The 20,630-nt window shown below is 41.2% G+C and overlaps 1 protein-coding gene across 3 annotated transcripts in view; it reads right to left on the bottom strand.

Moving 5' to 3' along the window:
• Positions 1-20,630, bottom strand: part of LOC125292178 (glypican-6-like) — a 74,957-nt gene that overhangs the window by 35,197 nt on the left and 19,130 nt on the right. For all 3 annotated transcript variants that reach the window (XM_048239372.1, XM_048239370.1, XM_048239371.1), the window contains exons 2-4: positions 18,476-18,634; positions 10,444-10,835; positions 1,124-1,289 (exon numbers count right to left, since the gene is read on the bottom strand). In XM_048239372.1, coding sequence (XP_048095329.1) covers positions 1,124-1,289; positions 10,444-10,835; positions 18,476-18,584 — 667 coding nt within the window. In that variant the 5' untranslated portion in view covers positions 18,585-18,634. The remainder of the gene's footprint in view (positions 1-1,123; positions 1,290-10,443; positions 10,836-18,475; positions 18,635-20,630) is intronic.

The following is a 20,630-nucleotide window of genomic DNA, read 5'->3' as shown; positions in this document are numbered from 1 at the left end:
TAGTTTGCAACAACACACGCTGCTGAACTTGAATCAAACATTCTTTAGAACACAGCTGATCAACCGTCTGCTTTCACGTTTGAATGAAGTTCCAGTCCTTGCGTAGTGATATGAAAGACGTATCAGAAGCACAAAACCCGTTGCCATTGACAGCGGTAATTATTTGTTTGCAGCGGTAATTACATGAATTTATTTTACCGTAGAACGTTGGGAAATCCCATTCAAGTCAATGGAGCGTTCTACTAGCATTGTGAAGAGCCGTATAATAAGACTGATTATGTAGAATTATGAGGACAGCTAATAGCATGACAAATTAACAGATATTTTTTTTCATGATATAGGCCTATAGTGGCATGAAAGCAAGACAGTAAAATCCAATTCAATAACAGGAATCTACTGTAAGGGTGAATGGATCTCTGACACCACATGCACTTCTAACATATCAGAAAAACATTTAGTCTGTGTGTCAGTGAGTGTCAGAAGCCACCCTAACATATGATTTGACTCTTTATATCACCCCACAATAAACTCCATGCTCTCCTGCCTCGTGTTGGGCCCCCAAGTGCACACACAAAGGTCCAATAATGTATCTGTCACTCATTCAGTTGAGCAGCGTTGTAGGCGGAGTGAAAAGCATCTGACTTTGAACACGGGACGTGTGCTGTTTTGACATCCCACCACTGTCTGGAGACGAGTGGCCTCGTTTCCTCAGGCCTCTGTTCTCTCAGACGAGGCGCTTGTCACAAGACTCCGGAGTGGAGCTCGGCTCGGCTCGCAAGCACGCCTCCCAGCCCCTCTCTCCACTCCCCTCTCTGCAGCCCTGACATTTCTAAACACAGTGCATTTCTGAATAACGTATTACATGCAAGAAGTAAATGTCATGATAGATTCCTATCAGGCTTTGCCTTTGAACCACCCTCACTCCCATTGAATTGCTATCTGAGAGACCCCAATGATCCCCAATTCCCAATCCATCTCAGCAGGAGCCAGAAGCCTTTTAAAAACATCTTTCATCAGAAGCGCTGGCTACACCGCACTTAGAAAAACTTTTATCCAAACTATTGGAAGTTTTTCTGTTTAACCATGGGCAAGAGAAATAGTCTCATAAGAAGCATCATCTTACCGATGTACTGATTCCACTCGGGGTCCAGATCAGCCTGGTTGGCGAGGCAGCCCTTCATCACATTCAGACAATAGTTCTTGCAGGGCTTGGCTGATGGCACGCCTTGGCAATAAGGACAGTAGAATATTTTGGTGAGCGCTCTTAGGCAAGCCGGGGACATGCTAACCTATGACAGAAGATCAGGGCATGTGTCAGTGATGAATCAGAATGTCAACAAATGTTACATGATCAATAAACAAGTCAATATACTGTAGGTTACCTAGTTAGTAATCAAATTAGTTTTCTTTGGAGTAAAGCAGCATAATGTCTCACAATTAACATGCCTGAAAACACAAAACACTCTTTTAATTTGACTGTCATCACCTATTTATCTTCTAAGACAGGACTTTGAGGTGATAAACAATGTGAGATGTCAAATTTTGGTTGAAATAAAGGCCTCCACACACAGGAACAGACAGTGAGTCGGAGTGTAGTGCACTCGGCCTTCCAACTTCAATGACATCAGAGTCCATTGTTTTCAATACAACCCTGCACATCACCACTGAAACCCTTTTGCTGCTGCCGTGTAGATTACCATTCAGTTCTTTTTTTGTCGGCGTCACTCAATAAAATCCATTGTTTATCAAATGGTTGTCAGCTAAAAATCAGTTGGAAAGTGTGGGTACACTCATGTTGGTGCCTTAACTGGTAATCTGTAATGGACTTCTCCATTTGAGTAACCATCCCAATGCTGGGGGTTCCTACCTTCATAGACAGACACACAGCCTGAGGTCTGAATACCGATGGTCATCAGTGGATGAGTTTATAATACAAGCATGTGCATGCTAAAATAGAACATAGTCTTCTCTACTGGTAAGAGGCATAAACAGTAATGATGGGTGCTGGCCATTTATAGTGAAGGCTGTCTGGTGTTTTATGGCAAATGGTCAGTCAGATATAAAATTGAGAACATAAAGTTGCTGAATTGAGTGATATTGTTTACAACTGGAATTTTTAGAGGAGATATTTTTTCAATTTCCATCTAAATATATCTTAGGCTGCTAAAATGCATACCATAACTTTAAAAAAGCAGCTTCTTCTTCATATTTATGAATATTTTAAATATGAGGATGCTTTAACTACCAACAACAGAGAACGCTTTGTTTCAACTTGTACAATGAGCTGCAAAGGCATGCATTTTCTACATGTTGGCATTCAGATAGAAATGCTGACAGGCCTGTGCAAACACTGTGACCACTGGCGAAAATAGCAACTCGTGTCTGCACACTTTCACAACCAAGCAAGATTAACCACAACCTACAGGTGGGATTTTATCATATCATCATGAGTCACAGGTGTACAAACCAACAGCGCCAAAACCCACGACAAGCAGAGTACTGTGAGAGTCTCCAACAGGCCAGACGGTTAGAGCAGACTGTGGCAGCACAGCAGACGGGAACACACACACACACAGGATGGCAACTCCAGTGACCCCAAACAGTACATCAACTGTTCGTAAAACAGGCAATAAGCAAAGCAAAGACTTAGACACATTTACATGCAGTTTTAGAGAATAACAGAATTATTAACTCTCATTTTTTCTGAATTTGGGAGACTCTCAAGTTATTCTGGATTTGGGAGACTCTCAGGTTATTCTGGATTTGGGAGACTCTCAGGTTGAAACGGAAACTTCCCAACTACTGTCTTGTCATATGTATTTATGACAGTAGGGTACAAATCAGTTATGTTTACAGTAAGCTCATTTTCAAAAGATCAGCTCTGTTTTTCAGGCAGTGAATAACACCATCTTATTTTTCCATGTATACCTAGCGACCAGCTAATGGCAAACATGAAAATGTTTGTGTTTATAAAAATAAGGTTTACACACAATTACTAGCAGTCAGGAACATGGGCGAAATGGCATGAGCTAGACATTGAGTGTCTTTCAGATCTGAATAGAACAACTGATTATCTTATATATTTTACACTAGAATATCATCCTTGCAATGCCTCAAATGTTGGAGAGTGAAAATGTTATCCCATATTTGCTTAGCCTGCCTTGATATATTTTCACATTGTAGAATAATATTATGGATGAACTTCAAAGCACATACTATACAACAGGGTTGCTGAAGACAACATAAAGGTTCTGTGGAATTTTCAAATGCACTCCACCAGAAAGGATGCCCAATAAAGGGCCATCTCTGCAGCAAGTTTGCATATCTGGTGGTGGTCGCTCAGTCCCTTTAATGTCTGCCTCCCCAAGCCCACAAGTGTGCCTCCGCTCAGTGGGAGCAGACAACTGCATCAGCCGGCTCCTCTAAGACAGTTTTGAAGAAAGGATCAAATAAACGTGTCCTGACAGATGTGTGCATCCCTCTAACTTCAAATGACGCCCGCATTGTAGCCTCGTTGTACAATGGTTTGCAGAACAATGTGGATTATATCCCACTGACGGTCAGAGTTGACACCTACACAAGTGAACTGAAAGTTTGTCAGGGTGGCAATGCAGATATGTAATTCTGTCATTTGTATTATTACTATATTTTATTTATTATACAAATCTAACAACCATGATTGTGATGTGATCTGTATGAGATTAAGTAGTGCACAACAAAGCAATATGGCTGGCTACCTTAGCAACAGGAGCGGTGAGAATTAAGCCAAAGCTTCAGCGTGGGTGCAGACAAACTGCATTTCAACTACATTTTGAACAACCACAGTTGACATTACGTTTAACTGAGTCTCTCTTAAATCTAAAAGTAGAGGTACTATTAAAAGTATTTTAGTGCTGATGGATGCTCAAGATGATGCCATGTTGCCTCCTTCCCTTTTCTTCAACAATTATCATCGATTGAACAGTGGGGCTCTGGCTTTGCATCTGGGACCACTTGAAGTGCAGGTAATGTTGTAATTACATGCCATTGGTCTTATCAAATGAGTTTCTATTATTAGAATTGAGCCCTTGTCCTTTATTGAATGAGGAACTGAAGCCTGTCTAAGTAAAGCAGGCCTAATAGCAGCCCTGTGATAATGATTGTCATGAGGTCAGTGAAGCTGCCAGGCTCTGGGATCTCCAGGGCACCAGCCTCCTGTCTCTGCTCACCATACCTACCATCGGTCTGGTTCACCAATCCCAAACAATCCCAATCATGTGTCTGGTTCACCAATCCCAAACAATCCCAATCATGTGTTCAATTCAATCTCAAACTGAGGAGACCACAAATCTTAGTTTCTGGAAACACGCCATGCGGTGGCTTCTAAGAGGGAGGTTACACCAGGTGGGCAAATGAAGCGCTCTGGTTTTGTAGCGTAAAAATAGTTTTAGAAAACTGGTGTCATTTTTTCGAATGTACGTGTCGCTATCACGACTGTTGTAGCCAGTCCTACTGATTATAGTGGAAGCTAAATGTTGCGGCAGACACTATGTGAACAGAGCGCTTCAGTTAGTGCCCGGTGAAGCCTCACTATAAGAGTAAGTCCCAATACTCTTCTTGGAACACTATCAACACATTCATCCTTCAGAAATGTCATTCATAATGTATGATGGCCTATTTAGGTCTGATTTCCCATTTCCTGTATGCATTTCCAAAATTAAACATCTGACAAATACATTGTCTATTTTTGCTTTCCTGTTTGTCTTTTGCACATATCATACACAGAGGTCATAAAAATCATTTAAATTCTGCAGAGGGTTGTTGATTATCTCCATTAATTTACAAAAGTACATTATATCAAAAAATTTAAATTAACTTCAAGCACGATGAAAGAGAATAACCAAGCTCATTGAAAATTCCATCTAGTTCAAGAGGGCAATATCTGAGCCATCCCTTTTATCTTACTCAGCACATGCCCATTACTGCCGCTGTGATTTTATAAGACTGGGAACAGCTCACTGTATTCAGCTAGTTGAACTGGCATCAAACAGAATAGCTCTCTGGTGAAGTAATAGCAATTTCAGATCTATTGCTTCAGTGGGCACATTATAGGAGAGCTGACACAAAATCATTTAGCTCAATGGTCGTCTTAGGTCTGGTGCTCTGAGAATGCCGCCGGACTCCTCCATAGAAAATATAGCAGATGAACTGATGTTACCACAACACAGAGATTAAGATCTATGCCAGTGTTGTGGTCCCTAGGCAGGTGGTGAGTCAGCTGGAAGAGGCAGGCACAGAAAAAAAACAGAACCTCCTTTTCCCCTTCCCTTTTGGGAGGCCACATGACAGGCTGAATTCAGAGGTGTGACCTTCAGTACATTTGCACACACTGAAAATGAGGCATGTTTTTCAGCAAGCGAATCTGGCCCTCCCAGGAGTGAAGGCATATGTTACGAGGAAACGAAAAAAATCCTCACAATCATATCAAATCTCATCCTCATAGTGACAAGATGATGTGCAGCTTTCACCAAAAAGGCTGGATTATTATGACCGCCGCGCAGCGAAGCGGCGGTCATATAGGTTTAGTCAGATTTTTTTTTTTTTTTTTCGCATGCCCAAATTTCCGTCAATGATTCCCGGGACACTGAAAGACCGGGGTACACGAAACTTGGTGGGCATGTAACCCCACATGGATAGCATGGAACCATCGTTTTTCGTTTTGATCTGTAGCCCCCCCGCTAGACTGGACCCCCCGAAAGGAGGGTAGGGCAGACACAGTTTTCTGTGAATATCTCGAAAACCGTAGGGTTTAGGAGGACCATTTTTTTTTGTATGTTGATCTCAAGGGGCCATGTCAACCCATTCCATAACCACTCATTTCATGTATAGCGCCACCTAGTTAAACACAAAAAAGTAAAAATGAGGTGTTGTAATTGAAGGTATCTGTGACCTAACATAGTCAAAACTGCACAAAATTGGAAGTGTAGGATCATTATGACACCCTCTGTATGCACGCCAAGTTTTGTGGAATTCCGTTCATGGGGGGCCACACAATAAATTAATTTATGTTACTATACACCAACTGGCCTGTAGGTGGCCGGAGACAGTTTTCTGTGAATATCTCGAGAACCGTAGGGCCTAGGAGGTCCACCTTTTTTATGTATGTTGGTCTTAAGGGGGCATGTCAACCCATCCCATTACCACTTATTTCATGTATAGCGCCACCTAGTTAAAAATTAAAAAGCAAAAAATTAGGTGTTTTCATCACAATATCTCTGGCTGACAAGGTCAAAACTGCACGAAATTAAAAGTGTAGGATCATTATGACACCCTCCGAATGCATGCCAAGTTTTGTGTACTTTCGTTCATGGGGGGCCTTACAATAAAATAATTTATGTGTACATTTAGTGACGTACACCAACAAGGATTCCCGGGACACTGAAAGACCGGGGTACACAAAACTTGGTGGGCATGTACCCCCACATGGATAGCATGGAACCGTCATTCTTCGTTTTTGATCTGTAGCCCCCGCTGGACTGGACCCCCCGGAAGGAGGGTAGGGCAGACACAGTTCTCTGTGAATATCTTGAGAACTGTAGGGCCTAGGATGACCAATTTTTTCCGTATGTTTGCCTCCAGGGGTCATGTTAACCCATTCCATGTGCACACATGTGCATAAACAGATTCACACGCACACACATACATTTACAGTAATCATACATTATGACACATACTCACACAGTAGACATATGTACGCATGCATGCACATGCACAAACACACATCATGAGGCAAACACACAAGCACGCACATACACACACACACACACACCCACACACATAAACATAAATTTGTACACGCACACATGCACATAATTCAAGAATTTTTTCCGTCATCTACTCCCTGAATTTTTGGTCATTGATACCCGGGACACCGAACCACCGGGGTACATGAAATTTGGTGGGTATGTAGCCCCACTAGACTTTTACGGAAAAATTTCATTTCGTCCCGGGGATCACCACCAACCCCGTGCTGGGCCCCTGAACAAAAAAAAAAAACAGTTTTTCCTAAATAACTACCTGAACCGTGGCACTGAGGATGAAGAATCTTTTATGGTATGTTGGTCTCAAGGGCCCACATCAACCTGGCTCATAATCACTCATTTGTGATTTGCACCCCCACCCCGGTAAAAAATGAAAATGCAATATTATTCTGCTTTAATCGCCCCTATCTTCAGTTAAGATGTTCAGAACTGCACCAAATTTTATGTGTATGATTGACCTGGCATTCTCCGGGGGTATGCCAAGTTTTCGTAGAATTTCATCCATGGGGGGGTCTAAAAAAATTAGGTTATGTGTACATTTAGTGACTGTACACTCATTGGCCTGTAAATGGCGGTGCACACATATACACATGCACACACACAGGCACCCACATACTATCGGTATTAGAACGGCCGATACATAATTACAAATTCAGTAGGATTAAAAGAAAGCCAAAATAAATATTCATCATCATCATGGCTGCATTTTCAGTATTGGCGAGAAGTAGTCGTTTGTCCACTAGATGGCGCATCGTTGCAGTGAGGCGTAATTTTGTTGGAAGTTAAAAGTGGGTTGGAAAAACAATGGACGCTTCATACAAGGACTGTAATTTACGCAGCGAACATCTAATAAGGATAGGACGATGTTCACATGAAGTGTAATTCCCATTTCTTCTTGAAGCCGAAATAAATCTGAGGATGTTTATCGGACATGCTTGGTTTTTTACTGCGAATGCGTTAATCTTGTAATATCAATAAGGACCTAGGTAATGTTACCGTTAAGCGTTGGTTGAGTGATGGAGGCATTTGATTTATTGCATTTGTAGAAAACTATAAATGCGGTTATACCAAGCAAATGTATAGCAGCACTGTTTGTATCTTTCGACTGTCATTTATTGCACGCATTGCTACAAAATCATTCTGTGCAATGGAAGATTTACCAACGTTACACCGGTCTGATACAGTTTTGCCTATACATGCGTGAGACTGAGGCGCCTGTTTATTTTTGTTTTAAGTGCGTGCAGGGTGTGAGAGGGGAATCGATGTGCTTTGATTACAGCTTGGTAGTTGTAGTCTGTGAAATTAAAAAAGCGTGTGTGTGAAGTATCCAAACAATGACACCTTCATTTCATTATGGCTGCTTTAGCAAAACACCTTAAGCTACTGTGTAGTGGGTCCCATTTAGAAGTGGCTACTTCATTCGCGCTTTCCTTGACTCATGGAGCTGCGTGAATGTTATTACAACTTTTCGCCCGCGATATGACAGTTTAAGTCCGCTTGATACTGTAAGGCGTAAGCCATTGGTTTCAAAGGAGATTTTATTTTGTGTCGCCAGCATAGCCTATTGACAATTTATGTTGTACATAGGCCTACCTTATAATCCTACCTGTAGCTTAGGGAAGCTAACAGCTTTCTATTAGGATCTAGTTTGTTAGTTACCGTTTTGTCATAACTCCCTGATGCATTTTTGCATTTAGAATAGCCAGAGCGTGTATATCTCAATCGGAAAATTAAACAATATGGGGTGCCTATGGACTAGGCTGGGTGAACCCAGCCTGATCTGCCCGCTATTTATTTTTTGATTTCTTAAAAGATTGAGCTTGGTCTGATGAAAGCCAGACTAGCCATGGACCTCAGTTAAACAATGCAAGGGAACATGAATCAGCCTATATTTGCACTAACAATAACGGACAAAAGCTCTTCAACTTTGGCCCGTTAAAATGTGTATAAACAGTCTAGCGACGCATTTCATCAAGGCCCATTTGGACATGTCAGTTATTTGCACCACTGGTTAGATGTAAAACAGCGTTTCGTTTCATACTAGGCTACAGTTACTTAATTTGTGCATTAACAATAACGTTTCAGACTTCTGTTACTTAATTTGTGCATTGACAATAAAGTATTACATGAACTAAAGATGACTAAAATCTTATGTAGAAGAAGAAACATTCACAAAAAATCCATCCATCCAAAAATGACCTTTGTTTTTGATAGCTGTTGAAAACGGCATGGAACTGACAGAGATGTTTTTGTTTAAAAATACATAATAAATAAATAAATAAATAAATAAATAAATAAATAAATAAATAACATTATGCTGATACCTTTTGCTTTTCCCAAATACAATGTAGCCTACAGGTGTAAGTGACCTTTCATCAATCCAGTTGCAATGGATGAACTGTGATGAACTGCCCTACTTGTGATAGTTTAGAGATTTTAAAGGTTTTATAACAATGCTACATCTTCTTTGGCTATTCTTCAATCTATTCACCTTTTCAGCACCAGTAGGCTACTTTTTGTGCAGCCGCACACACACACTCAGGCATGCCAAACAAGCATACACAAAAGTTTCAAGAGTGGGGGATGGAGTAAAATATGGAGACAAATTGAAGTGTGATTTATTTTCGCGGAACGGATGTACAGGACTGAGCGGCGGTCATATTTTGTACCGCTATGCGGTACATCTAGTTTAGATCCACAATGATCTAGTACTATACAACTAGTACCACTAATCTATCATACCCGACACATTCAAAGAAAAAGGTCTACAGGAAAGTTGAATGGATGACACATAGGAAAAGACATCAGGTACTCTGGAGAGGGTGATAACTAACTACTGTAACTCAATAACGCTCCAACTCTAACTCTAACTCTATGATATGCAGGAAATTAGTATCTGGGCTGTGCTCGTCATAAAAGAAGAGGCAGACAACACAATAGGCTAGTGACAGGTAGGATTGTGCATGTACAATACTGGATAGAGTTTTTAACAAGGGGACAAAACAAACAAAAAAAAAAATGGGAAAAATGAACAAAAATGATGCCAACGGTGCCTGTTGATTGTTAGTAAACTTAAACTGTTGAATTTTGGCATTTTATTTACTATAGGTCATTCCACGTCAATTCAACCAGGGCCCACACACTTACTGTAGGTCTCAAACAATTCTGAAAAAAATACCAGGTGTACCAATGTTACCCAGGAGACACACTGTAAAATGACTTATGTAAGATCAATACTTTCCAAGATACAGCCAGTTTTACAGGGGGGGAGGGGTGTCGATTTTGTTCGGCCTATTTTTTTTATCATAGGATGTGCACAGAATCAGGATGTTAATAAGTGTACGCTAATCTGTGGCCTTCCTGGCTGCAGTATTTTCCATACTGTACATGTGCACACTTTATGTAGTATAGGTGCAAAGAGGGCACTTGAGGTGTGGTCAGTCTGGGACACCACATGGTGCTAATCCAGGCCTGCTTATACCACATTTTAATGGCCCTAGGACTAAATGTATGATTTGCACTACTAAATGTATTATTTGTATATTTCTTCTTGCGTGGTTTGTTTCATTGTTCCGGTTTATTTGGACATAGAAGAAGATTTAACATGTCAATCTTAACAAATATAGATATCATCATGACCTACCTTAGATACCCTGTTGGCTACCTCACGCCCGACGGTGAGGCCCTGGACGAATGTGCGTGCTGCGATGAAAGCCCTTGTAACCTGAGATTTCAGTTTCTTGGGCACATCTCCAAAGGGCTTGAGCTGGTCCGTGTACTTGTTGATACATTCCAGATAGTCCTCGGTGATCACATACTGGGAGTTGAGAAGTTTAAACATGCGCTCCAACAACCGTGTCCAAAAGTCGTTGAGCATTTCCTCCAGGTTGACGTTGCCACCCTTGTAGTATCGCTTCAGCTCTGCAAACAAGGTCTGGAAGACCTCTGCGTTCTGCATGTAGGGTTTGCCATATGTCCTCACAAACATCTCATTCAGAGACCTCTCTGTGTTGTCCAAAAGCTCCAGGAAGAACTCTGTGGTCAGAAGGGTAAACATTTATGAATGTCACAGTGCTTGTGCGGTCATTGGAACATGCAAAATGATTTAGGCCACACATCACCAACATTCACAGAAAGTTCTGCAAACAGAAGAAACACTAATGGGTAAATAAATTAAAATGGTTTGTGTTTTAGAATCATCTATGCTGGTGCATTCTAAATGTTGTGTTCTTGACCCTCATTGAGATTTACTATCTGATATTTTAAAACTTTAAATAAAGTAAGTGTGTGATACTTTATAGATTGTTGTGGAAAACCACAGTAATAATCCAATAAGTCACCAATGAACACTCTGAATAAGCACCAATAGCACTCTGGAAAAACCTGATCCAAGAAGACACGTTGAAACTGAAGAGAGCTGCCGTTGACCACAAAGTTTAATTCACAAGTACTGACAATGGACAAAGTCTGACAAAGTAAGTACCACTAAGCAGTAAACTGAATCAAGGTATCTGCAGATAACCAGTTCCCCATGAGAAGGTGCGCACAATCTCAAGTCTGAGCTATGGTGCTCCGTGTTTTATGCAAGAAGCGGGTTCAGGGGCTTCCTTTTTCCTATACGTCACATGTCCAATCAGAAATCAGGTTGTCCCCTTTGACAGGTGATCGACATGTTGATGAACCAATCAGGATCCTAATCAAGGAGTCAATTAATTATATTGGTGGAATTTCTTCTACCAGTTTGCATGAAAAAATAATGTGTGCCTAGTTACATTTTTCTAATAGGCTTGGGTTCTTGGTACTTCCCTGCCATCAGTTCTGATCAATATGTTCTTTCAGGTACTTCCCTATCGTTGGTCATATTTCTTCTTTTTACCTTTAGGACATTTCTCTAACTTTGGTCATATTTCCTCTTTTATTATTGAGACACTTCGTAAATTTGTTTATGTGTTGGTTTCTAACTGTCCAGAAGCTCAGGGTACTTTTTGATGTGTGTGTGAGTGCATAAGCTTTAAGGGGTGACAGGTCAACGAGTTCTCTTCAACGAGTGCAGAGGTGTACATAGGCAAAATTTGTCAGTGGATGTTGCACAAAATATCTCTTATTCACCATCTTGGCTGGCTGAAATCTTCACAATGTAAGTATCACTCCATACAGTGCTAGGAATTAATCATTTTGACAACACACAAAAGCCAATGAAAAGGGCTCCAGTTATATTGTAAGTCAACTAGAAACATGAGGTATTATCAGATTCAACTGGAGAGAAGCAAGGGTTAGAGGAGAGTCTGATTTTAATTTTCAGCTGTCAAAGACCCTAATTTCTTATGGTAACCTTGAAAAGGGTATATGAAAATAAACAGAGGAGCGCAGTGATGGTGGCGAGGTCCTACTGTGTGTGAATATGGTGAAGTGACTGAGTGTGAAGTAGGGCCCCGCAGGCTGCAGTTAATTACAGACACGTCTCCTGAGATCTGACCAGCAGTGAGTCACGCTGCTGAACATTTAATACGAGGCAGCCTCCCTCCCAGATATTGGGATCCACCATCAAAGCATGGGAGTGCACATTGGACATAACAAACACTTTTGGTCAAAAGTTCACACATTGAGGTTCTCAAGGCGAGGCGGTTACCTTGAGATGCCCCACTGTCCACAGCCTTCACTGTTCAGTGCATATTTTCAAGACAAATAACACTTCAGCAGAGTGACAAGGCTGCTCGACTAAGAGGACTGATTCAACATACACACCTTGAACAGGAGGGGATTCAGAGTTGTGTTAATCAGACTTCATCAACTTAACGTTAATTGATAAATCATCAAATACATTAAAAATAATGTTGTAACTATTATAACTATTCAATTATAACCATTTAATCTAAGTATTTATATCTAGAACAGAATAATTCTTATCAATTATTCCAAATGTAGCACTCACAGCCATACAATGACTCCAATACAATATGCATGTGACTTTCCACCTCTATTCTTCATCTTTCACCTGACTGCATTAGGGCAAAACTTTTTAAATAATGTGTTAATGAAAGTGCTACAGTAGGCTGTGTGGCCATATGGAATTCTACTTGATACATTATTTATATAGCATTGAATATAGACAGGGTCTATGCTTCTGTTTCTCACATGCAAACCTCAAAGGGAATCTTTCTCTCTTTGAATGCAAAGACAGCTTTCCTCCTTTTCACATTTTTATCCTGTGCATTTTTAATTCAAAATGCTAAAACAGATTTACTGGTCATGGCACGATGTATACTGTATTGCAAAGGCACGTGCAGATGGTGATACCGTTATCCATTTCTTTCACTTTGGGCCAACTAGTGTCACAAGGTCGGTTTGTTTGCTGCTCGCGGGCCTCGAACCCGCCACCTTGACACACACCGGCATGGAAGACGAACGCTCTAACCACTGAGCTAAAATCCCATGCTTCCAACTCAACGGTTAGAAGTGAGGATTTACACGGGCAACTAGCACGCTAGCTCATTCTCCCTCTGTTACACTAGCATAGAAAGAAATATAAGTGACACCGACTCACTCTCCAAATGTTCACTTTCTCAACCTCAGATGATGAACTTACAGCAGAGTCTAGGACCAGCACCAGTGCATCAAGATCCCATTACTGGTGATAACCCACTCTGTTTCAGAGTGTTTCAGTTGCCTTTGCCACTGAGTCACCGCTCTCTGTTCATAGCTACCACACTGTGCTAAGCCTCTTGCCTGCGTTGTCCATATTGTTCACAGCCATAGAGGAGCCGGGCCCCATCCTGTAGGATTAAAGTCGGCCCGCAGAGGTGTGTCTGCTTCCCTGAGTGCGCAATTCACCGCTTCAGGATTTAGGGCACAGTGTTTGGCATGCATGGCTGCCTTTTCTATCTTTAATGCCTCCACATGAAACCCTCACTTTGCCTGTCAGGGGGAAGCGTCCTGGAGCTCTTGTCAATCAGGGTCTTCTTTATCGCGAGGCGTACACCATCTACCTTGCTGGAGGAAAGCGAGCACTGGCCTGTGAGTCAGGCGCCTTGATAATCTGGGTAGTGAGCAGGAGGCAGCCGTAAAGCAGCAGCAGTAAAATCCAACCATGGCAAACATGGCAAAGAATTATATTTTGTGTACACACATGTGTGTGTACATGTGTTTGTGTCTGTATGTCAACTCTCTCTCTCTCTCTCTCTCTCTCTCTCTGTGTGTGTGTGTGTGTGTGTGTGTGTGTGTCTGTCTGTCTGTCTGTCTGTCTGTCTCTCTCTCTCTCACTCTCTCTCTCTCTCTGTGTGTGTGTGTGTGTGTGTCTGTCTGTCTGTGTCTGTGTACCAGACAATATTATATTTGTGTCAGTTCTGAAGCAGAGCAAAAAGCAAAGCACTTGACATTTCAATGGCAATATTCCCAAGCAGAGCATATGGCTAATATCTGTCTGATTTACTAAACACATATCAGGCAATCGCCTCGCTAAATGGGGTGTCAAGCACCAGTGCATCATTAGAAACGCTCCTCTAATTAGCGAATCGAGAGGCAGGAGTGTGCTCTTCATCTTTCGGTCTGTGCCTGGAACCACAGAGGCTCTCTATGGAGGTACAGCACACACCAGCTGGAGCGCGGGTCTCAAGACCTGCTATAGCAACAGCACAAGGGACAGAAATATCAAAGGCTTCACTGGCTGCTGATGAAGTATGTAACTGGCCCCAAAATAAAGGTAGTCTTGGTGTCGTTGCGCTGGCCTTTGCACAGTGGAGTCAGGTATGCGTGGGCCTGCCTGTCAGAAACAGTAAGGATCACAGCTCAAGCTGCACACAAAAGGGCTGTTGACTGTGTGGGAGATACCGGCTGAATACGTACTGAAGAACACAGAAATCAATACAGCATCAAAGAATGATGCAATTAACACTGCCATTCTGGAGCTGGGTGCAGAAAATACTGGACTAGCCCACTTAGAGTTTGGTCCTACTGGCATATGCATAATGGATATGAGGTTCACCATACCACACAAATGACAATTACTAACATTGTTACTTTAAAAGCATTGGTGAGTATTATAACCATCACATTGTGGTTAAATGAATAACCATTGTTCTGCTCTACAGCTCCAAATCACTACAACAACAGCCATGCCTAGAATACACGTTTCCTATAGAGACACATGCAGTTATTCTCCACGCACTGTGGCCGCTGAATCATTCAAGGATGTTAATTACCAGGGAGAGACTCAAGAGACAAAAGATAGAATGTTAAGACAGTCTCCTCCATTCATCTTCAAAACCCAGGTCCAGTAATGAAACCACACAGTATACTTAATACACTGGCTCTAGTAATTTAAACTTTAGGGTGCCACTTACAAAATGTAATTGACTAAAGTTTGAATAAGTTGACTCAAGTCCAGAGCCATGCAATATCATCCCTGCCCTAGAACAGGCTGCTGTGGTCCTGATGGCACATGTGTCAAAACCTGCACACAGCATCCACCCTGACACTCAGTAAATTATGCAGAGTGGCACGCTTCCCCCTGAGGTGTGGGAGGCCTCCAGCCATTTGCTTAAGTGCTGGACAAACCCCACTTATGACCAGATCTGAGCCACACTGACATCCCAGTCACCTTTCCACACCGACGGCATGGCCTGGTAACTAAGGGCAACCAACGATTTCCTCATCTTTGCATACATACTTTTTATAATGAAATTCCAGGCTTAACTGAACAATGCTATATTTGGGTTCTCCTATCGCTTCATTTCAAAGCATTTATTTTACGCAGGAACATATAAACACAGCCAGTAAGAAAAGGATGACTTTGAAAGAAAGCATTGGATTCATGCCCCAACACTTTAATCTCAAAGCTTTAATCTCAAGGCATATGCATTTAAAAAAACTAAAGAACTAAAGGACTATGTCCTTGGGCAACAGGGTGTTGAGTCCATAAAGATATCTCTGTTGACTTTGGTTGCATGCTGACTGCAGTTGTGCTGTTTTTAAAGTAACTTTACATTCAACTTTGTATAAATATGGGGTTTTAAAGTACATGGTGCATAGTATGAGTACAAAATCTAAAACTAAAGTAATATAATCCAGACTCGGTAAAGAATGATTTGTCGACCCATTGTATTTTTGGGTAAATGACACGTTATCTGTCACCATCTAGCTAATGACAAACCAGTACGATCAGTGTGACTTTCTGTAACCAGACATATTTCCAAATATAAACATCATTGCTATATGTATACATTAAAGGTGCTGTAGGCAATGTTGGGTAACATCACTTCTGTTGATGTACAAACAAAACAGAGAGCTAGCTTGCTACTCCCTCCCCCTCCCTCCCATGCAATTGAAACTTTCATAAACGCACATCTCGTCAGTGATTGGCTGGAACAGTTTGTTATGTTTTTATGGTTCAGTTTTTTACAGTGTCAGAGCACAGGGAGCTAGCGGATGATATTTGCTATATGTGTTTTAGCTTAGAAACCGTGTAACATCGCTTAAGTTGCAGCCAAAACGTGTTTGTACAAAAGCAACTTGTCCATAATATTCTTTTTAGTGGCTATAAGATTATTGCACCTGGTGGTATGGATCTGTTTCATTTCACTGATAACTGTCAGACTGGTGTAGTGTTTGTTATGAGTCATTGTAACGTTAGACACCAACTACAACCAATTCTTAACCAATCCCAAATCATTATCATTAAGCACACATTCATAAGTATGGATATCTAATGCTTTACTCTATACTTTATAGAGCCTTTATGTAAAATCAACTGATTTTGATTAACTGTATAATGACATTTCACTTTAGGGCAATGTTAATATGTCTTTAGTCCCTTAATAAACCTGAGTTTAGACAGAAGATGTCTGTGGGATATGCCATATATATAGTACATGCTCATCTAAAGTATGCAGGTGGACAAATAATTTAAAGTGCAAATAATTTATTTAAACCAGAATGAGTAAAATACATTATTGACAGAATGTCATGAAGGTGATGCTTTCAACATTCTGGTTTTAAAACAAGAGTACCTTAGCACTTTGGTTTATAATACTAGACTATAGGATAAGTGCTACCATATGTTGGACTTTTTGTGCTCTGCACACCATATAACTGGTAAGGGCAGGACTGTTTGTGTATTTGGTGCAAGTGTTGTTTACTGTTTCTATGAATAAACATAACAAGGGATGAGGTGGCTGTTCAGATTATTAGTTAGCATTCAACTTGAAATGTGTCCTGAACAGGCCCGGAGTGGGTAATCGGGAGAATCGGGAGAATTCTCGGTGGGCCGCTTCACTTCTGGGCCGGTCGAGGCAAAAATATTGACATTTGCCACGTTAATATCTTCTCTTAAAATTGGCTACACACGTTCGCATTCTATGCCTAACACCGCAGCCTCTGCATGGGTTGTTCTCCCCTCCCAAGAAGAGTTAATTGGTTGGGTCCATATAGCCCGTCTTTTCTAAAATGTTTTCTCAGATACCAGCCGGGCCGGCCCTACCGTAGTGATAACCGTCAGGGAGGATGGATGGTAGAAAGAGGCCATGAGGGACTGAAAAGGTCAGGTAAATAAGACGAAAGGTATTGGAGGAAAATGCTGCCAAATATGCCAAGCTTCCAGATTTTTTTTTGAAGAAGAAGACAGACATAATAGTGGCAACTGGTAAAGAGATTATTAGATAGACCATTATTATAGCGGCGTAATTATTGGGCTAATACTGGACGTTGTAGCGTTGTCAACCTATTCGCAAGCAACATATTAAATTAATTAAAATATTAGCCTTTTTGTATCATCCAATATGGCGATTCATAGACTTTGCAAATATTATGTAAATATTGATAACAAAACTCAAGCTTGATCTGTGCATGCAGTAGCCTAGGCCGAAAACAAAAGTAGCCTCTAAGCAGCAGATCAGCAGTCCCCAGCTGAAAATGATGAGCCCGAAATTAGCTATGACTAGGGACAGGGACAGTAGAAAGGTTAATAGAGTTAACCATATGATTTAAAGTTATTTTACGTAAGAAAGAACAGTAGGCTATGACAGATCAACCTATATACCTTGTTTGCTCAGAAGTGGGTGTAGTAAAGGAGAAAATCACCAAAAACAACATGATAGCTGACCCATGCAGAAAAAACATGTCAACAATACAGTAGTTCAATATGCCTCTTAGTGGAATTGTGGGATACATTTCAAATGCTTTATTTCTTCCTTCCTGTTTTTGTTAACTTATCAACATATCCTTGTGGAATAGTGAAATATAGGTAGCCTATAATAAAAACTATACAGGATAGTAAGAGCTATAATGTTGCCTTATTTATCAAATTTCCACCGCCACTAAAAAAGTGGGCTGGTCTTGGGCCTGAAACTCCCGGGCTGAAAAGTGGCCCCACTCCGGCCCTGGTCCTGAAATAATTCAATGTTGCATTTCTATAAGTTCAAATGAAGCCTGACATACATCCCAAAGTAACTGCCCCCGGAAGCTCTTCCTCCTTTCCTTCTAACTGCAGCACCATGCCCTGGTCCTTCACTGGGATAGGAGAACAACAGGCACACTTCAAGGATTTAATGGAGTAACCTCAAACTCAGTCATGCACACAGAGAATGCTGCTTTTAGCAAGGGGAGGGAATGAACAAAATATCATACAGTTTGTGAAATACATTAGAATGGAAAACAATGAATATATTAAACTTGCATCTTACCATCAAACATTTTATGTCTTGACACAAATGTGGCCCGAAGGTCTTCACTAATTCCATCAAGCACATTCTCAAAGTCAATTTTGCTCTGTTGGCTGAAACCATCCTCCATCTCTGACGAGCAGCAGGTCTTCTCTTGGGAGCACACGCGCAGATGCTCACCTGAAAATGACAGAAAATGGATGACCCCTATTTATTCTAGTGCTACTCAATGACAACAAGCAGACCATTTGTCTCAGCCGCCACGTCTGGCAGCTGTTCAAAAAGACACTACTTAGTCAGTGCCTTACAGTAAGATGCCTCAGGGAGCATCTCAAGTAATCATTTTGTACTAAGAGGGAAAATGAGTGGGCATGAATTTAGTTTTCTGAGATCCTTATGCAAAAAATCTCCAATAGTGCTTCAAGCAAATACAAGAGAAAAAATAACTGAGATAAACAACAATAACTCTTCATGCTAAAATTAATATTCCGTTTCTGTATATAGCTAGATGGCTTTCCTGAGATGGCTTTCACAGAATGACTGACATTGCAAAAGTAATTCTACAGATCTGAATCACTCATTCAGCTCCCAAAAGTAAATTAACTAAACACACACTTGCAGAAAATTCAATCAATCTAAATCGGACAAGCTTTCAGGGCAATCAATGCCACCATTCTCTGTGTTCTACAGAAAAGCCAGGCTTAAGATGGAACTCTTGGGAAAGGCTTCCTGTAGGGCTTGTTCATGCTCAAATTTTCTGAGAGCCATTACCTCTCGCATACCTGTCTTAGTGTATATGTGCATTTTTGTTCATCTCTTGATTTCTTTCAGGCATAGTTCTTCTTACAGTACATAGAAAATGTGCTGCTTTTACCTTCAATCGGCCCTTTCATACCTAATGCATCTACAGCTATTACTCTCCTGCAGGTGAGCAACTGGACTTCTTTTGTGTCTGCTTATTGCTCTCTGTGTAGCTAGAAATGCTTTAGAACTGCTACATTTCCATTGTCAGTAGTGATGTATCATTATTATCAAGGACACACTTCTTTGAAGATTAAGTTCAAAAATCAAAATAGTAGACTCACTAGTAGACTAGTGTAGCTCTCTGTGTGTGACTGGATCAGCATAACAACACTGTTATGACAAAGGGTCATTAAGATAAAGGGGCACAAAGCTTGGCTTGCTGTACCAAACTCACCACACAACACAACATGCATTCAGATGAATCACTGAATACACCTACAGTTCATGTCATACTTGAGGTGACATGTGAGGTGCCTTAATTCTGATCCATTATGATACAAAAGAGTCCCAAGTATCTGTCTCCCCGAGCATCCTCACCAACATAAATCCGAACCTCTGTTATTGAGCTGACAGATTTGGTTTTAATGTGTACAGTTCCATTCCTGCATTACCTACCAATATACATAATACCACTTGGTTCAGCTTGGCTTGATCTTATTTTGTTTACTAGATACAAATGGCTCTCAGAATTGAATGTCCTCTCTAGGAACAGAAACAGAAAAAAGTCCAGCTCCATCTGGTCAAAAAAGTAATGGTGGCTGACCTCAGTTCAGCAGCTAACATATTCATCTCTGTCAGGGTCCTATCTCCACCTGGTGAGAGTGTGACCCTTTCATGTGGCCATGTGCAGGCCTGAGGATGTGACCAGCAGAGCACCTCGCCGTCCCAGCAGGTCAGGGGTCTGACTGCAGTGGCTGGTCAGGTGCGTCACATGGAGATCTCCCGGTCGCACACCCACCGTCTGACAGGCGGCCTCAGCGGTCTCAATAGTGCAAAGCATCACATAAAATTAGTCTGTCATAGATCAACATCCCCGCCTGTGCTTCCAAGGGACTCCACTCTGCCAAACACACTGTCCTTTCTGCCCAAGGTTAAAGTGAAAATGGCAGGCACAGGGACATGGAGAACTGGGATCTTTAGGGTGGAGATAACAACAGATTCACTGAGTCTTATCACTCAGTCTTATCACTCATGTTTATATAGCAAGAAAGCCCTTAGTAAGCAAACAGCTGTGAGAACATTTAGAGATAGATACACAAGTCACAAGTTTACCACAGTATCTTATCTACTTCAAACTTACACCTTTTCTCTACTGCTAACAATTACAGTATGCCAACAGACAATTGATATCTACCGAAGTGTTAAAGCGCTA

The sequence above is a fragment of the Alosa alosa genome, chromosome 3 (assembly GCF_017589495.1).
Source record: "Alosa alosa isolate M-15738 ecotype Scorff River chromosome 3, AALO_Geno_1.1, whole genome shotgun sequence".
NCBI classification, from domain to species: Eukaryota; Metazoa; Chordata; class Actinopteri; order Clupeiformes; family Clupeidae; genus Alosa; species Alosa alosa.
This window is presented reverse-complemented; position numbering and strand designations above follow the sequence as displayed.